This window comes from Onychostoma macrolepis, chromosome 01 (genome assembly GCF_012432095.1).
Source record: "Onychostoma macrolepis isolate SWU-2019 chromosome 01, ASM1243209v1, whole genome shotgun sequence".
Taxonomy (NCBI): domain Eukaryota; kingdom Metazoa; phylum Chordata; class Actinopteri; order Cypriniformes; family Cyprinidae; genus Onychostoma; species Onychostoma macrolepis.
The window spans coordinates 26041644-26062076 of NC_081155.1; the positions used below are offsets into that span (position 1 = coordinate 26041644).

Here is a 20433-nt window from a genome sequence, read left to right on the forward strand (position 1 = left end):
TACATTTTTAATCAGCAAGATATGTCAGTATATGTCCATATCAAGGCCCAATCATTTTACTTTTCAGAAGCACTCCTTGAAAAGTTTGCAAAATGCAGTCATCACATCACAATTACTGTATTGTTGACTGTATTGTTTGTGTTTAAATGCACAAAACTTACTACTAATAATTATTCCTTAAGCATCAAGTAAACATGATCATTACTCAATTAAGCCAAATACTCAGATTTCTAAAAATCTGACTTAAATAGCTAACATAATCATTTAGGCTCATGTTAACTGTTAAAGTTAAACTAAATACATTTTAGTAGTAAGGAGAAGACTGAATTTATTTTACACTGACAACCATACAAAGCATCGAAACTGATTTAAAAAATGAAAAGAAACATCATGACCTACATTCTGTAATTCATTTCTCTCTTGTCTGTCAAGGACCCGAATGAGAATTCACAGTGTTTTACTGTGCAGAATTAAATGCAGCATGACAAATGGCACAAGTGAGCATCTCCAGTCTTTCTCCAAGAGAATAGCTCACTGTGAAAAAAACAGTACTACTGCTATAACAGTACTATTACTATTGCAAAATCACATACTGTCACAATCATCTAATTCGCATACATCTAATTAAGGAGTTCAGGGAACTTGACAATTACAGGCAGGTGTGTTTGAGCAGGGTTGGAGCTGAACGCTGCAGGAAGGTAGCAGTGAATCCCTGTTCTATATAGTATGAATGCAATCCAGACATGCTACATTCACCATGCTAGCATTTTCGTGTGACTTACAACAAAACTAGTTATGAACCAATTATGAATCCTCTCCCATGGCCTCATGGGATAGAAAAGTGTCCTTCATATGCATACTTCATCCATACATACAACTCACCTCATGTAGAATATACAGTATATATATTTTTTTGCCTATATGGTAGGGAGTTGCATATTCAGATACAGAGACTGCCTGGCACCATTCTATTAAGTAACACCCATTTTTCATTACCCAATGAGTTCCTTTTCACCAGAGTAAGAAAAATAAAATACTTCATGAATGTATGTGTGCGTAAAATCGGTTTTTAAATCCCATTAATTAAATAATCCACTCTTAGATGTCCCTATTGTCACTCTTCAGTCTGTGCTACCATCTGATTATTTTAACCCTTTACAGACAAATCAACTGTACAGTCACACATAATTTTGAAAAAAAATCAAATAAAATTGGCTGTGTGTCACAAAACAGAGCCAAGAACCAAGGGTTAGAGGTGAATGTGACTTTATTAAATATAAATGATCAGATCATGCGTGAACGTGGAGGTGAGTCTTTCAATAGGGAGATCGCTGAGTACTGGATGGTGAGAGTCCGGAGAGCAAATGGGAGTAATCACAGGAGATCGCGGGAGGATTCGGTGGAGTATCACTGGAGAGATCTGAGGAGTAACAATGGGAGAATAGTTAGTAGTAAGGAGCCAGGTTACCGTTCCGTATGTGAACCGTAGACCGGACGATGAATGCCAGAGAGTGTGAGTGCTTTATGGCAGTGCTGATGAGGGTGAGCAGGTGCAGGTGATCAGAACTCAGGTGATTGTGATCTCGTGATTGCTTGTGATGACGTTGACGGTGACTCTCTGACACTGTACAGGTGTTTCTCTATTTTTCTTGTATTTTGCCATATTTCTATTGTTTAAACTCTACTAACTAATATTATGGTTTGATGGTACTTAACTGATTTCTTGTTTGACCCTGATATTTGATCGACCAATCAGCATCTTTTGTGTGACTTACTAAACAAATCACTGAAGAATCAGATAAAAACTCCCAGATATCTTTGTTTTGATTGTGCCTTCAAAAACAAAGCTTCTATGTAATTGTTCACTTCCCATATGTATATACACAGATTTATATAAATAGATTAATTTATTGTGCTACTAATTAGGTACCTTATTGGCTGAACGGTGCATTCTGCATTTAATGAACAAACAAATTCAAATAGTGTTATTCAGGACCAGTTTTAAGATCGTATAAAACTGAGAGAACCTAAAACAATGAATGCATCTGTTTGTGTTGAATTTAAAAAAAATTCCAAAAAATTCCTTTTTTATTGTACAGGAAAAGAACATCTATGTCTTAGTTGATTATGAATATGCTTAGAGAAGTTTTTCAATAACTCTAGAGCATATAAACATTTTAGACTAAAGGATTAACCATATAGACCTGATTTGTAAGTAAACATGATCAGTTTCTTATCATGTATCTTGTTACTTAAGCAAAACAGTCTTAAAATGAAACCTGTTTTAATACTAAAGCATGATACTGAGCGTCACTCTGCTCTGATTTCTGATTCTACTAAGAGCAGACGACATCCGGATCCATTTGTCACTTCTTAGAGAAGTGTGTTTCTTTAAGCTGAAAGAGAGCACCATTTCTACAGAACTTTAAGAATCTGTCAGTCACATGACTGAACTTAAGCTTTTTCCTATAAGACTTCAGAGAAGAAGAAAAAACCATCAGCCAACAGTTCCTGAGCCGCATAGACCATTAAATCCAGAGACCTGACCTCTTTTGTATCTTTCAAAGAATGTGTGTTTGTGTGTACATATGCCAGTGTGTACATACGGTATGTTTGTGCTCAAATGTTCAGTAGACATGTATGAGTGTAGAGCAGCTCCTCGGTTAGATCTGAGATAATCCTCCTTCAAAATACCTTTTCCAACTGAATGCTTCTCTCTTCTTCACAGCTCAGCTTGTCAAAAAAACCTGTCTGCACATCAGTGCTCACAGCTGGGTGTCTCTTTACATATGAGCTGGGATACTCTACCAAGCTGCAATGACTAAAGCCTATATGTCTTTATTGTTTCAGAGTCACACTTGTCTTATTATTGATTAGCGAAGATAGAAAATGTCTGAGTGTTTGCAGTTGCTTATAGAAAAAGAGCTTTAACACAACACAACCTCCCTTAATATACTAAATATCATTATTGCCTTCCTTTTGTACCTAAAATTCTCTTACTGTGTAAACAGAACTAGTTATGCTCTTATAATTGTTATTTTTCATCTTATCATCTTTTTTGAGATTTATTTTATCAGAACAGTCTTGAGGTTAAGTTTTTTGTTGTTGTTGTTGTTTCTTATTTGAATATTGGAAATTTTATATCTGGCACAATAATTCATTTAGTTTGAGATTAAAACACGTTTTTATTGTAAATAACTGGAATAGAAATCATTTGTAGTTCATGACATTCATAAATAACAACAACAACAACAATAAATAGGACAAACAGTGTTGATTTTGCCGGAATTAGGAAACAATAAATTCAGTTATAATTACAACTTCAATTTCAACTATAAAACAGCTCTTCAGTATAGTGTTATTATTCAGCTAATTTCAAATCTATTATTTGATAATGTCAAGCACTTTTAAATTGATAATGATAACAACAACAATTCAATCCATAAAAGAGCTATTTGTAAGTATTTGTATTTTTTTTTTATTAAAATGATATGAGATGTATTTTAAATAATCTGCAAAAATCAGATGACAGCTTTCATCAATTTTGTGCTATAACAACTAAATTGTGGCTGTTTGTATTTTAATGCATCATATCAGTACAAGCTTAGCTAATATCTAAATACGTTGCAAGTTAGTTAATGCACACTGTTCTTAATGGGAGCGTCTTCCCCCATTCATCACCAGGACAAAGGTCATAGAGAAATTAGCAGATATGAAACTGTAATAGATACAGTTATTTAGATTTTTCATGTGAAAGGTGGTGTACTGAACAAAGATCTAGGCTTGTAATCAGAGAGCTGTGTATACACAAAACTTCCAAGAGAAGATGCATAGATTTGCTAAATTACTGCTTGCATTCAAAAATGATCATTGTGTTTATCATACTCTTCTCCATTCAGGCATAAATTGTTCTCACTCGTTGTCAGTCATTTGTGAACTTCTAACTCTGCTAACAACAGCCAGTCAAACTGAGCCACCAGTTCACACATGACTAGCTCTCTTAGCCTTGGTTTGGGCTTTGTGTGGCTCTTTATCCCTGGTTTACCTTCTTCTGTCTCCATGGCTTATCTTCACAGGAGTGTGGAAGAGGCTGCGAGCCACTGCAGCTCCTCCTATAGAACATGGACGAAGCCATTCATAACGATAGCTTTACCCATCATTCCAGTGAAATCTGCTAGAGCTCTAGATGTAGTTGCTATATATGTGCATGTGAGTGTGACCTAGACAGTGAGACAAACGAATTAGATGTTGTCAGAGGATTTTGACCATATTTTAAAATATTGCACAGTTTCTGTTTTCACGATTAATGACAGAATTTGCTGAATATTTACCCACCCTTAGGTCATCCAAGATGTAGATGAATTTGTTTCTTCATGGGAACAGATTTTTAGAAATTTTGCATCACTTACTCACCAATGGATCCTCACCAATCCTCTACAGTGAATGGGTGCCGTCAGAATGAGAGTCCAAATAGTGCATAAAAACATCACAATAATCCACATATAATCTACATGACTCCAGACTATCAATTAATGTCTTAAGTGGAAAGCTGCATGTTTGTAAGAGATAAATCCATCATTAACTTTAAACTGTTGCTTCTGGCCAAAATACAAGTCTTCCAGTGAAAACGTAAATCCTATATTGACCTCCCACATCAAAATCCACCAACATATTTGTTTAGAACAATTTTGGACTGTTTTCAATTGTAAACGGTGTTTGATCTGTGCATATTTCTCACCTGATTCAGACGAGAACAGCATGAAAAGCAGGATAGAGGACTCATATTTTGGTCAGACGCAACAACAATGACAGTTCAAACACGATATTGATGGATTTGCTTTTTACAAACATGCAGCTCTTTTTTTTTTTTTTTTTTTTTTACTTCAGAAGTCACAGAAATTGATTATGGAGTATTGTGAGCGGTTTGGACTCTCAATTGAAGGCACTCATTCACTATAGAGAATCCATTGCTTAGCAAGTGATCACAAAAAAAAAAAAATAATAATTTTCTAAATATCTCCAAATCTGTTCCCATGAAGAAACAGACTCATCTAAATCTTTTAAACTATTAAACTACTTAATAAAACAAAACTAAATTAACTGTGAAACAATATTGTCTCAACAAAATGATACTAGATACTGTAAATATGATACGTTCATATTTTAGCTACTTTGTTGAATGCTGTTCAAAGCATTTTTTCAAAATGGTGTTAATGAAAGCCAGTAGTATCCTGAAGCCAGTTAGCTCAGGAATCTCATGGGATATCTAAATCGATGAATTTATTTAAAATGCCTGTGCCTTTTGTTAAGATAAATAACCAATGAAATTCCTGAAACCCAAGGGAGAATTCCCAAGAAATGTTTAAGTAACAAACATTTTTTTTTGTCTTTTTAAGCACAGAGAAAAGGGAACTTCTTGGCACGTACATCAGAAATGCTGAGATTTCCTAGTTTAATTTCTCCTTCACATCATGGGTGAAATGGCTCACAGCCAGTGAAAGAGACAGGCCAGTCTGCCAGGGACGGTTAGTGTTTCTGCAAGACAATGTCTCTATCTATTCTGTGCATTTCCTTCAATTGTCTCAGCTTGTAGAGGAATTTATACTTTGCACTGCTTGGGCAATCCTTTGCCCTACAGGAAAAATCTATACTCTTCTTTTTTTTATAAGTAGAATTTACATGACCGAGAGTGTTTATTTTATCATTTAGTATAATATTTATAACAGATTTTCTGTCAATTAAAAAATAATAGGCAGCTGTTACCGTAAGGAACTACATGATTTATCCCTTACAATTTTGTTGGTGTAATCTAATGTTTTCAGGTTATTTTAATGATAAAAAAATCATATTATGGACCTGAATAAAACTGGATATTGCCTGATGAATGACATATCTGGCAAAACTTTCAGTGCACTGTTGAAACATAGTTAGTAATTTTAATGGAAATAGTATTGGTTGATTGTATATGGTAAAAATGATATTGTTCTTTAAAAGGCAGTAAATTCATGTGAAATTTTGTTTACGCCTCTGATATTGTTCATTTGGGAGTCACGCTTGTGTTGTTCGTGGTCAAAACTGACTGGAGGCCATAATCCTGTATTAATGAATATACTATATTTAATTTCAATAATGTTTTTTATTTAATATTTTGCATTTTGAGTGTATTTCATGTTACTTATATTCATATCTAAATTATGGACTATCTTCAGTATAAAATATTTAAAAAATTAAAAATAAAATTTTCCTGTATAGCCATATATATTCAGTGCTGTGTATTTCTTAGTTACTGAGCAATGTTTTCAGGCATAATTGCTTAAGTTTTGTCACCCCTTCATTGCTGTGCACTTTTTTTCTGCATTGTGCCTGATTTGTAGATTGTACACACAAAAACATCTCTGTATTTTCATATTTTTGCCTATTTCCCATTCATTTCCTAAGGCGGTCATTAGACAACACAAGTGTGATTTTTATTTTATTTATTTATTTTTTTAAGACCATTTAGTCCACAATTTTTTGTTAATTTATTTATTTATTTGGGGGGGGGGGATGCCCTAATTGTGACAAAATGGCATATTGTGGATGGCAAAAACATTTCCATATCCTTGACAGCGAATTTGCTCTTTTTCTGAATTTTCGAGAGATATCAAATACATTATAATTACAAAGAAATGTCTATTTACATACAGTATAGCCTATAGGCCTACTTTTACATTAAAATATTGTTATACTGTATGTATGTAGATGTGTATATTTTTTAATTAGTACATCTCATTGTAAATCCTGATGGTGTTTGTTTCTGTGTGTGTGGGCAACACTGTCTTTATGTTATTATCACAGTTGCTGGAAAGACGAATTTTGATGAACTTTAAGTCATCATGTGGCCATCTGTTATACCACCTGCATCATTATCAGTGCATTTTACAGTAACAAACATAATTTAATAGCTTATAGGTTGGTAAATCAGTATTATATCATTTGAAAAATAAATATGGTAACCTAAAATGGTCTTATAATTAAAATGTTTATTCAAGTCTGACTGGTTTTATTCAAGTAAACAATATTATTTAACATGCAGAACAAGCCTATGCCTTAACTTATGCAAACAAAAGTACATTTTATGGCTTAAATCAGATAGAGAAAAAAAAATCTATACATTAGATAGATAACAATTGAAGGTCACCACTTTTTTCACTTTAAGTTTAATATTGTATTTTTCCCAGTGAAAACTCAGAGCTGCAATCAGACTCAATCATTCCAAAGACTGATTCCAGTCATCTCCCACAGCGGAAATTTATGCTGGAAAAAGGCATGCAGCAACTGGCAGCTGTGGACTTAAAAGTTCATGTCCAACGTTTACTTGATATCTTCTGCGGTGGAGTTCATCGGGTTTATCGTCTCAGAGGGGGCGACGAGAGGAACGCTGGTAACACTGACCTAGAAACACATGTGCTTGTGAGCAGGTCTCACATGATGAGAGCTGAAACCAAATCCGTCTGTGGCTCGGGTGCATGAGAAATGCAGACTACAAGAACGATCTCCTCAGGTTCGAATTAGAAAACTTCGCGTTTCAAAAGCTGAATTTGAATCCCACTGGATTCCCGGGCGGATGAAACTGAGCTCTTTATTTATTACGTAGCGCAAATTGTAAGGACGTGATTTGCTTGCATCACACTTTCGGAGGGAGACGGGCCCGAGCCTGGGAGCTGTCCCAGGCAACATGGTGCTGAAGCTCGTGTTAGATAGATCAGCACAACGCCTATCGTCGCATTAACCGCAACGCTTTGGACGCAACGCTTTACCACGCAGGAGCCACTTCAGTGATTTCCCAGCAATTTCATTCAAAGAAAAGGCGCTGGATGTGACAAAACGACGGACTGTGGATGGCAAAAATATTTCCTCATCGTCGAAAGCGAATCTGTTTCTTCTCTGGACTGATTTTCGAAAGACATGTCTGACATTACACGGGACAGTGAGCTAAACTGCCTTGGGGTTTCTGCAACAAGGGCTGGGTGTTTAAGGAGATAGGCTGCCTGCACTAACAAGACGTTGGCACCTTATATCTTTCAGAGGGGGACTTGTGCGGGATGCATTTGTAAGCGGTCGGACCTGAAACATGAGATGAACGCCAAGGACAATTGCTGGATAATTGGCAAGATTGTGGCTGGATTTGGTTTCACGCAACACACTTTGCGTTCACATTAACACCATTACACGGTAGTCGCTTTTGAATCATGGCTAATAAGCGAGGACGGTGTGAACTGGAGAATAGAAATTGTGTACTGTTTGCGTGTGTATCGTAGACTTCAAATTGTTTAATTATTAGACAAACCAAGGCTGCCATTTGTTTGGCTCTGCCGACGAATAGCCTGCATTTCTGTTTTCCTGCTTTTGATGAATAGATGCCACTGGCGAGAGTGCCTCAGGGTAGGAGCTCCTTTGTCAGAAGCTGTTCGCGGGAATCCCAGATATTTTTCATTCACATTGGGTTATTTGTCCGCAAATCTTCGATTTGAGTATTTGTAAGCACAAGTCCAGTTGTTGTGAACGCCCTCAGTAGTTAATGTCCCTGTAAACTGGTTTGTCAGGTAACCTAATGTGCTTCACGTGGTAACATCTGAATGAACTAGTTTTCTTGAGGTACCCAAGATGACTGAATCAACGTTACGAACAGGGTTACTAAAGGGTTTTTGACACTTTTGACAGCTGCTATTACATGTGTGTACAACCGTCAGCTTCTCAATGGAAACACTATCGCGGTGATGTAGCTCTCAGAATAATAACTGTTGAAAGTAAACACCTTCTTCATGTCCAAACGGTCAGTTTGGGTGAGGTGAGCAGAAAGCGGCGTTGCTCACGAGACTGAAGACAGGTGTTGTTTCCTCGTTTCCTCGTTGGAAACCAAACAGTAAGTTATGTTATGTGACCTGCTGGAGTCCAGTAACAGATAGCCTTAGCATTATAGGCCGTTTAAAAACATAGACCGCCTTTCCATTATTCATAAGACGGGCACATGTTGTTGGCTATCGGTGTCATTGTATGGTGTTGGGGATTGTTGAGTCGCAGACCGATGCTGCGCCGCCAGGGCAAGCAGAAAGGCCGCTGTTGCGTCTTGTTCAGTGACCTGAAGGTTTTCCTTCTCAGGCCACCGGCACCGTTGGCATCTCCACCTGCCTTCACACCCATGAACGAACTAAACGCGGAGGGCAATGCGACGAGCAGCGCCACGGATAGCAACTCTTTAGCCAACGGACATTACCAGCCGGTAGCAGGTGAGGCTGCGGACACACGAGGGAGCGAAGACTGGACTCACAGCGGGGTGGATTCGCCGAGGACGCTGGACTGCTGCAGCTCATCCGAGGATTGCTCTAAGGAGAAGCTGGACGAGAGGTTATCTCTGAACAGCTGCACGGACAGTGGAGTCAGGACTCCTTTGTGCCGGATCTGTTTTCAGGGCCCAGAGCAGGTAAGGAGTTCACATGCACTTTTGTGTTGGGGCTGTTTATTGCACCTATTTGTCCATACAGTATACTAACGTTACACTTTGACAATTCCACCTGCTGTAACGTTAATTAAAAAGCCTAGGTTCCGGCGGTGCCTAAGTGACACCGTGCAGTGATAAGTTCATTGCACTTTTAAGACCACTTAAAAATGTAATTACTGATGAAGAAAATCAAGCTGAAACTCTGACAGCAATTATTGTGTCACATTAAATGGATGAAAACAAAGATTTTGTTATAATAGAATATTTTCACAGACAATTGCACTGCATGAATGTCTCTGCATATACCGTGGACTCAAATTATTTGGACACTTAAGCTAAAATGTATGTGTGGCGTTGCATTGCGTGACGAAATGTCAAAACAAGAGCCATGTATTTAAAGAAAGTGCACTTTGCACAAAAGTAAATCAGTTGATATTCAAAATTACTTAAATCAGACTTTAAAATGTCTGACTTCAAAGTGGCATTTATTTTAAAAACAGAAAGCACAAGCTTTTCAAATAACTTCACATTTCACTATAAAAGATATACTGTTCAAAACGAAGACAAAGAAATGCTTGTCACACACAAAAAATTTAGAAATGTGACTAGATTACATAATTTAATATGAAATCAGTGGCATTGATTTTGCAAAAAGATAGCACAAGCACATTTTACAGCACAGTATCTAATAAGAAAAGTAGATAATACTGTTCAAAACTAATGCAAATGCATTTGGGTACTTTCTTAGTGGACACTAGTTGAAAATGGTCATAGTTAAAGGGGTAGTTCACCTAAAAGTAAATATTGCATATTTATTTTCTCATACTGTTCTAAATCTCATGATGTTCCAAATCTGTATTACTTATTGTATGACTTATATTTCAAAGAACTGCTTTTGTCCAATCAAAAAAGTCAAAACATTGGATCCCATTGACTTTCATTGAATGAATAAAAAAGCTCTCACATTTTCAAAAATATATTCATCTTTTTTCCCACAGAAGAAAAAAGGTCAGATTTGACATCATAAATAACAATTCATAATCACCAAAAGTGCAGTTTGCAAAAGTAATGGGAAAAATGAAAAGTGAAGGTAGTTTTGAGAAAAGCACTCCGGTCTAGCAATGAATTTCTTCCCATTATACTTTATATTTTGTTATCCAAATGTGTCTGGAGACTGCAAGTGAGATTCCACATCATTGCTGCTGTTCTTGAAGTGATTTGTCCCATAAATCTAACTGTTACTCTGCCCCAGTGGTTTTATGACAGTGGCATTTATCCACAGCTAGGTGATTTGTTCTAATGGAATGCACCACATGACTGAAAGGTCAAGGGTTTGAACACAAAACATTGATCAAAGATTGAGCAGAACATTATATGACTGGCATACGGACACCTCTGTTGACCAGTCTGATATTTGGCCTTGTTTCATCTGTTTGTTTCGAGATTATATGCTGTAGGATAGTTTTGTGTTTTTAGCATCAGAGAGTTTATCGCTCTGTCCTCTTCACAGGCCAATTTAGCCTGTAAATGCATGTGAAATTGTTTTATTTTCTCTTTCTCTCCCCCACGTTCTGTCATTCTGTCTCTCTCTCTCTCAGTTGTTTCCTGTCTCTCTCCTTTTCACTTTCCCCACGTCTTTTTCTCTTTCCTCTTTCCATTAATGTGGGCTGTGGCAGAGATGTGTGGCTGCGGGCTGATGGATGGGCCTGTGAGTGTAATGAGAGCTGTGTAGAGAGCAGATGGGACTGAGGAGATTCTCTTCGCTCTGACTGAGCTGTGTATATGTCTCCAATCCAGGCACACACTCCCTCTCTTTCTCACTCTCCTCTCCACTGTATGCTCCGACTTTCTCCAGCTGCCTCTACCTTTTCCTTTCACTTTCAGAACCCCAAGTAGTAGATAAGGAAGGTCTCCTGTTCCCCTAAACCCATCAGGGAGGGTGAGAACGGTTCCTCTCTTGTGTACACAAAACACGCAGGAACAATTACATGACCATTACAAAACTTAACCATTACATGCTTGGGAAAATAAATAATAGTTTCCCCTTTCTCCACTTGTCCTCTCGCTCTCTCTCACAAAACCACTGAGGAAAAATGCCCTGGACCTCCTCTGGTCTCATTTTAATCAGTGTGAAAACAAGAAATGGATTGTCACAGATGCTGGAGGTGATTTGAGTAGCATAACTCTTGCACCCTGTTGTGAGAAGCCACTTACATGGACATCATTTCACCTTCATCAGAGAGAATAATTGGGCAACATGCCCATGTTATTGGACAAGACACAGACTAAATCATTTATTTAGAGTAGTGTCTTGGTTTTATACTTGGTTAAATCTTTCTTCCGTGTCTTTATAAGTAATTTGTCATTCAACACTGAACCCAAAAGAATATTGCACACTTTGTGGTGGCTTGAACACAATATTAATAACAGCCAATGGGTGGAAACATATTTGATGTTTAATTATTAGTGGGATTTTGGACCAATTAGATTTCACAGTAAACAGGGCTACCAAGTGTGATACTGCAGAAATAGAAATTGACAAAATGCCCTGTGAAAATGCCAATATATTTTGGCCAAAGTAGTTAGGTCTCATTAGACCAAAATGACATATATATCACTATCTGTTATGTTGTTTACAAAATCAAAGAAATCTAAATAGTATTTATAGAATAAAACATGTGGTGGAGGGGGTGGTTAGGTGTGAAAGAACTTTTTGTCTTCCATACCCAACCTTATATGAAACATGATCACATCAGTGTTACCAGAAGAAATATAAAAGCTTTAATTTACACTATTTTGAAAGTGTTGTTATTATACATCAATAGTGAAAAATAGCTGAAACTGATATAGTCAGCATGACTCAAATTCCTTTAAAAGAATTGAATGCACAAGCAACAGTGAATGTAGAATAGTGTGGCCATGGTGTGCCTTTTTGTCACCCCAAATTGAAAGTAAGTGTCTGTGCCAGAATAAACCAATTACATATCTGCACCAAGAGTGGTCTGGCCATAGGGAACACCTATTCTCAGTGGGCCAGTCAGCTTGCGGGTCAGTTGTCGAAACCAATTTAAACATACAATCATTACAAAGGAAGAATAGTTCTGGCATTCCCATGAAAAGGTTCTTATTGTATATTACATGTCTTATTTTGAATGATTACTCTGTACACACACACACCCACACACACACACACACACACACACACACACACACACTTGTGAGGAATCATTCACAATAAGATCTGTATATATATATCTGTTGTATTTGGAAATATGCCAGATTCATGCTGACTTTTAGCCACAGTGGTGCTGTAATTTAAGTATTTTCTTTACAGTGTAAAAAAGCAAAATATAGTCAATAGGCCTAAATATCAACTAGATTCAGTTTCCTACAGAAGTTTGGAAAACACTAGGTAAAGTGGGGTATTGTTGGACAGTATAACCTTAAATCATTATTAAGTGCATCAAAATATCTTTTAATTATCATTGTAGATCTTCTTTCTGATTAGTGTAACATGAGTAAGCCTACAGATTCTTTTACCTTTTACTGCAGAAAAAGTGACCAGAATAAACATCTCTAGCAAAAAATTACAAATAAATAAATAAAAAACATGCTTCAGATTTCAACATAGAGAAAAAAGGCTGATGTAAATGTGCACATGGATGATGACAGTTTGAGCTTGCATGAGAAATATTTACAGTTTTACAACTGTACTCTGTATTGTTGCTCCTCTCTGCCCCGCCTTTCTGAAATGCGTCAATTTCTACAAAGCTCATCTTTCTGAAAAGTGCGGTGTGCTCTGATTGGCCAACTATCCAGTGCATTGTGATTGGCCGAATACCTCAAGCATGTGATGGAAATGTTACACCCTTACCATAGTTGGAAACACACAGCATTTCCACGACACAGTCCAACACAGTGACGTAGATATGTTGGGGTGTTTAAATGAGGTGTTTTAGGAAGGCGTAAACTTTTGTAAAGAATAGGCTACCTCTTTTGGTTTGAGACTTTAGTCTTTGCAACTTTACAGATCTTTTTTATGCACAAACAGCTTGTAACACTCCAAAGACAAAGGAAAACTTCAAATCGCATCATATGACCCCTTTAAAAATTGTTGTGTGTTTTGACCATTGACAGTCACAAACATGCAGTAACAACAGTTGAATAAACAAGAAGTTGATTATGGAGAAACTTTTCATTTACACAGAATATAGCCAGTGATTTTGTTTCACATGAAGTGGGGGAAACAAGAAAACTTGGCCACAAATTAACAAGTCATGGGAACAAATTCCTTTTTTTATTTTTTCTCTCACATGAGACGTTCTAATGCTCTGCAGCGAAACTAGTTTAAAAGCCACAGCAGAATTACCATTCAACATCTTTGTGCTTTCTGCATGAATGAATCAATATTTTTGAATGACTTAATTGAGGGAATGATTCAATGATTTGCTCTTAAAATAAGCTACAACAATGTTTTTGAATGATTTTAATAGCTACCTGATTTGTTCCTGAATTAATTATTAGTGGTTTTGAAAGAATCTGTTGAGCAACTTTTAAATGCACTGTAAATCCAATCAAGTTCGATGACTTGAACTAACCGTTGTATACTTAGGGTTGGTAGGCTACACAACATACAGCTTATAGTCTGTTTATAAATAGTTTTAGTTATGTTCTGTATTCTGAATTCATTATTTTTTGTGTTGAATATTTTTTGTATAGTTTGTGTTGTTCCTTATTAATGCTTAGTCATATTTTCCAAAACCCTACTTTGCCTTGGGTTTTTCTAAACTTTTGGAGGACACTGTAATACAAAAGGCACATTTCTATTATATTCAAGCAATTTCTAATTCATTTGGGGTTGTTTTGTGCCGGTAAACATCTCAGGCTGTTTTTGAGTCCCAGTCCATCCTTGACTGCAGCCACTTTTACTAACTACCAACACTGCATCCTTCTCTAGCAGTGTGTGTGTGTGTCTGTGTGTGTTTAATAGAAAAAGATCTAGGCTAAAAAGAATCACTTAAAATTTACATTGCAGTCCGCTTTTAGAGAGCACATTGCACACAGTCCAATGCAAAAAGCAAAAAAACTGCACTTCTCTCTCACTGTCTCACTTTTTCGCCACCCTTCAAGTATGCTGATGACAGGAAATACGATTTATTTTATCGCAGCTCAGGGCTGTTTACAAGGATTCTCTCTTTCATTTCTCTCCCTCTCACACTGGCCTAGGCTTGCTGTCTCTTTTCCTGTTTCTCTCTATATTTTCTGTCCCTTCGTGCCTCTTTAACTCACAAAGTCGTGCATAGGTAGTGCATACTTCTCATTATAAAACACCATGCTTGGTTCTTACCGAGGTCTCGTTTCCTTCTGCTCCCATGAATTGGCTGCTGTGTAAGGCTGACCTAACATCCAGCGCAATAAATTGAGGCTGCGCTCACTGCCGAGGGCTGTTAGGGGTTATATATAAAGGATCAGCCATTCAGATTGTATTGATAGTTCTGCTTTAATACCACAATTAGATAAAGTGGCCTCTTCTCCGACTCTGACAAGTCGTAGTCTGATCTCCCATCACACATCTCTGCTGCACAACGTATCATTACAACCCCAAACCATCAGTGATTATGTATAATTAGTGTAGAACAAATCAAGTGAATCTGAATTTACTTGACAAATAGATGTACATTCAATTCCAAAATCTCCACGTCCTCGGATTAGACTCATTATAATGCATGCCAAATGAAATCAGAGGGACTTTACGCTGGGAACTAGCCGCATTCAGTTTTTAATGCTCTGCAGTATGGATATTTGATCACTGATGAATTAGTCGAGAGAATCTGAATAGCAGCGTCTGCATTTGATACAGGTTTCATAACTGTGGAACTAAACTGCATCAAAGACACAGATTTTCCCAAAACTAATGTAATCTGTTTAGAGCAGAGACTAGTGCTGAGATTAAGGCCTAACATGGTAATCCTGTTAATTGAAGTTTGTTCATGACAGATGAAATGACACACACATTCATACTGTGTTTGTCAACCTGGAGTCTCGTAAGAAAATCTAATCCTCTCAAAGGGAGAGGAAGTGACAGATCCAGCAGTGTAAATGGTCTTGACACAGAACACACAGTACACATATAAACATAGCAGTGATTGGATAAGTGGGCCAATAACCAGAAGAGTGTGGCTTTTTAAGCAAAATACAGCTGTTTTTACATTGCAAAACATTCAGCCGTTTGTTGCATGAATTAATTATTAACCTAGAGGTGTGTTCTCATTAAAACTGGTTTAGTGTTTTTTTTACTTTGACTTTTACACATACATATCGTTTCACGTTTAGGATGTTTAATACAGTACTATTCAAATGTTTTTTATTTTTGTAATTAATACTTTTATTCAGGGAGGACACATTAAAAGGATCAAAAGTGACAGTAAATATATGTAATGTTGAACTTTCTATTTAAAGAATCCTTATGATATTTTTTACAAAATATGAAGCAGTACAATGGTTTTCATCATTGATAATAATAAGAAATGTTTCTTGAGCAGTCAATCAGCATATTAGAATGGTTTTTGAATGGTCATGTGACACTGAAGGCTGGCGTAATGATGCTGAAATTTCAGCTTTGCATCACAGGAATAAATGACATTTTAATGTATATTCACGTAGAACACACTTATTTTAAAGTTTAATAATATTTCACAATATTACTGTTTTCTTGTAGTGCAGAAGAGACTTCTTTCAAAAACAAAAAAATGTACTGACCCCAAACGTTTGAATGATAGTGTAAGTCTGGCTAGTATTTTATCATTTTATCATGTTTTCTTTTTAATAAATTTTTAAATGATTATTCCAAGTTTCGTTTAATGAATACATGTTTCATAATGTCTCAAAGTAAATATGGAACTTTTGAAAAAGTTGAAATTTGTGTTACAGTGAAGCAGTTAATATGTAAATGAGGTCAATCAATAAATGTGACAAAAAACTCAGTTTCAAAAGCATAGTCACAGACATAAACAGTATGCATGTTAATTTGATTTTACTAATCTTTTATATGGTTTCTACATCTAGTATCTATCTACAATGACAATGTTTTAGCATAAGAATTAATCTAAGTGCATTTATAAAATTACAAGCTTCACATTTCTGCTTTAAATCCTCCCAAAATTGACCCATCCATTATAAGTGATTCTCTGTAACCTCTATTTTTGCTTTTAAAAAATAATAAAATTATTTGTTGTGGTAACGAATGTGTCACAAATGCTGTAAACTGCACACAGAATATTCATTTAAGCAGAATATGTACGGCTATAGCTATACATACATGTAAAGATGCATATACTGTTGAAGTAGAGGTGTATAGGGCACTCATGACATATAAGGAGCTGTGGTGCTCATTGAGACCCAAGATCAAGTCTGATTTGGGTCATGTCCCGAACTCATTCCCCTCTCTCTCTCTCTCTCTCTCTCTCTCTCTCCACTTTTCTTTCAGCTCTCCACTGTCCTATATAGTAAGGCAAAAAAGCCAGTAATTAAAAAATGCATATACATATATAATTTACACCATGCAAAGTTATTCCTTTGTAATAAATAGCTCATTTATAATAAATATGTTAAAGAACTTAATAACAAAGTTTGTGTTTAGTAGAATTCATCAGAGGTTTATAGTCAGAAATGGTAATCTTTTCCTGGAATGACATATATACACCCACACACAGTAAGTTCAGCAACAACATCAGCAGTGTTACAGACAACAGTATGTAGTCTGATGACCACTGTACATTTAAAAAGTGTTCTTTGGATGCATATGACATATTCCTAATCTGATTCTCACATTCATATGTGAACAGTGAACACATGTGTGGGGAAATATAGAATATACTGACAGATTAATTTATGTATATTTGTAGTATTCTTACAACTGCAATGGGTATCCAGTAGGTGACAATAGCCAGGAAGAGAACCCCCAAGTAGATCTAGAAAAGAAATAAGAGAAGAAAATGTGTACACTTTACATTTAGCATTACTATGTGTCAGTCGTGTCTTGTGTGTTTCCCCCTTATTTCCACCCTTATTTGGTCCTTCCTGTTCCTGTCCTAATTTAGTTTGATTGTTTAGATTCTGTTCAGCTGTGTGTGTTAATTATCTTGTGTATATTAGTTCCTGTCTGTTCAGTTCCTTTTTGTTTGGTCTACTTGTTATTCCCGGTGTTCCTGTGTGTCAGCCCTGTCTTGTCTTGTCTAGTCTAAACTACAATGGAAACACATTTACCGAATAAATTCCTCCATGCACTTCGAAAAAGTCGTGTGACTTTGCGCTATCAGACGGGATACCTTGACTAACCAATGGACCAATCTCGTTCGCAGCATCTATATGTTGTTATGATCATTCTGAAATGCCTGAGGAAAGTCTGTTGTCAAAGTATTTCTGTATAATTGTCTACACAACTGTGTTCCCATGCAAACAGCTGGCATCCGCCTCCGAAAGCAATGACCGCATTTATTGTGTTTCATCTGCTCGCTCTGAGGCGCAAGTAATTTATCATATATGAATATTATTATATTCAGTGGCTTTTCCTACATTTCTTAGAGATATTTAGTGACAGTTTACCAGGAAGTGACGATTTTGTTCTCTTTAACTCGTTGGATGGAAACGGTGGTTTATTCGCAAATGTTTTATGCGATATTCCAGTTTTGCGCATAAATTTAATTTGATTCTTTGGATGGAGACATAGCTACTGACAGTATTATACTAAGATCTAGTCGTGACCAGTGTTGAGAAGGTTAGTTGGAAATGTAATAGGTTACAGATTACAAGTTACCCTATTCAAACTGTAATAAGTAGTGTAACTACACTGTAAAACCTGATAAGTTAAGAATACTCAAAACATTTGAGGAAACTTATTGCCTCAAAACATTAACATTTTTATGACAAATGGGGCGGGGCTGAGAGCAATGGGAGCCAAGCCAAGCCTCGCTTCCATAATCCTACTCCACTTATCACAGTGATAATTATATACAACTTGCTTCCATCAACAGAACATTCATTCAGATCTTTATAGTTTAGTACTAGTTAGCAACAGCTTACTGGCACATGTTAATGTAGTTATCTAAAAGACTCACAACAACACTTGCATGTAAATAATCAAAAAACATGCAATATATCTTGAAGCTTTGCTGTCCATCCTCAACCTAACCACATGCTCTACTCTTCACCACAACGGTAACACTACAAAACCAACATAACAGAAACCTATGTAAATCCTAACATAACACAACATTTAAGTACGTACTTATGTCTCTCTGTTAATCTTGTGCAAAAACACACAAAATAACACTTAATTTCTACATTTATTTTTCTTGCTGTTTGATGCAAAGCATGCTGGGAACTACAAAATGCAGTTCACCTTATTACAACAACATTTTGAGTTTACAGAACTTATTTCAATTAAGTCCAATGAACTTTCATTATTATATGAAATAATTTTAATTCATTTCACTGTTCGGTTTTACAGTGTATTTCAATTACTTTATTAAAGTAACAAGTGATTACATTTGATTACTTTTCCAAATTTCTAACACGTTTTCAAATGTTAATCATTTTCAAACAGGAAGGTTATCCTTACAATAGCACTGATTACTGATTACTGACTTTCAAAACCCTTCATCACTTGAATTAAGATTTTAATAATTACATTTTAAAGCACAGCAACCACAAAATCAAACTTTAACACCTCTTTTTACTTTGAGATCGTTCTGAGGTTAAAAACAGATTTAAAATCATAAGAAATAGTTTAATAGCTATGATACTGTTTTTTAAATCAAATCTTTGCACCACTATGGCAGGAAGTACTGGCATTCAACAATCTTAAAAAGTAAAAAAAGCATATACATAAACCCAAATAGGAAATAAATCAGCATATATCTTATTCTGTGTCCTAAACTCCTGAAACATTGGTGTCTCATATTTTAGAGCAGTCAATGCAGTTTGGGAAAGAAATCAATTAAATCTGAATGTTTGTGTGAAAATATTCAGATGTAACCCCCCTTTGTAATTGTTAACATTTTCATAAGTAACTGTAATTTAATTACCCATTTTTTCTCAGTAATTGTAACTGATTACAGTTACATTTATTTTGTAATTAAATTGCGTAATGCTGTTACATGTAACTAATTACTCTCCAACACTGGTTGTGTTCGCGTCTGTGAATGATCACTCAAATGATGCTGGCTAAATAAAAAACTGAAAACCTATCACACACTTATTAACCCCTTTCTTCAAGTATGTTATATATGTGCTTCAGCATAGCGAGAAACTTGACTCTTCTTCATGAAGGTAGACAGCTGTATTGAGTGTGTGAGATATCACCTTATCATTAGAGGCCTGTATCATTAATTTGATGGAAGTATAAACAGCTTCAAAACACATAAGGAAATGAAATGACAGTAGCAGCAATAGCTCAAAGTGCCAAGACTGTCAGGACGGATAGAAACACATTACAGAAGTTGGGGTTTAAATGTTCACACATTGCCAATGTGTCAGAGATAGCGAGGGCTGACAGAGAGGAGGTGAGAGGTGGAACCTTGACAAGAAGAGGATGTGGAAACACTCTACCCTTTTATTCTAGAGAATAAATGTTTCTGATTTAATCTTGAAACTTGGTGTTAATGCAGAGTAGTGATAAACAGATATACTTTACATATAACTATTTTGAGATTATCACATATCCGCTTGGTCAATTAAGTGTTCCCTTTGTCACTCACGTCCAAAAAACATATACTGTGGTTATACTATGGCTACCACACCTCAAGACACTGTTCAGATGATGTATTTCAAGACATTTGTCAGGTTTTTGTCCTTAAAATGCTCTTGTGTCTGTGAATTACTCAACAGTGTTCAACAGCAGCATCTCTAATAATAGTTTAACTTTCTGATGTTTCTGTCTGTGTGTTTCCGTG

At 36.1% G+C, this 20433-nt stretch overlaps 1 protein-coding gene across 2 annotated transcripts in view; it reads left to right on the forward strand.

The window, feature by feature from the left end:
* Nucleotides 1-7361: 7361 nt before the first annotated feature.
* The window catches only part of marchf4a (membrane-associated ring finger (C3HC4) 4a), a 39143-nt gene continuing 26071 nt past the window's right edge, over nt 7362-20433 (forward strand). The window contains exons 1-2 of one of the 2 annotated variants that reach the window (XM_058771948.1): nt 7363-8905; nt 9142-9463. In XM_058771948.1, the coding sequence (XP_058627931.1) occupies nt 9182-9463 (282 nt within the window). In that variant the 5' untranslated portion in view covers nt 7363-8905; nt 9142-9181. Of the gene's footprint in view, nt 9464-20433 lie in introns of both variants that reach the window. The other variant, XM_058771940.1, reaches the window with a different exon arrangement.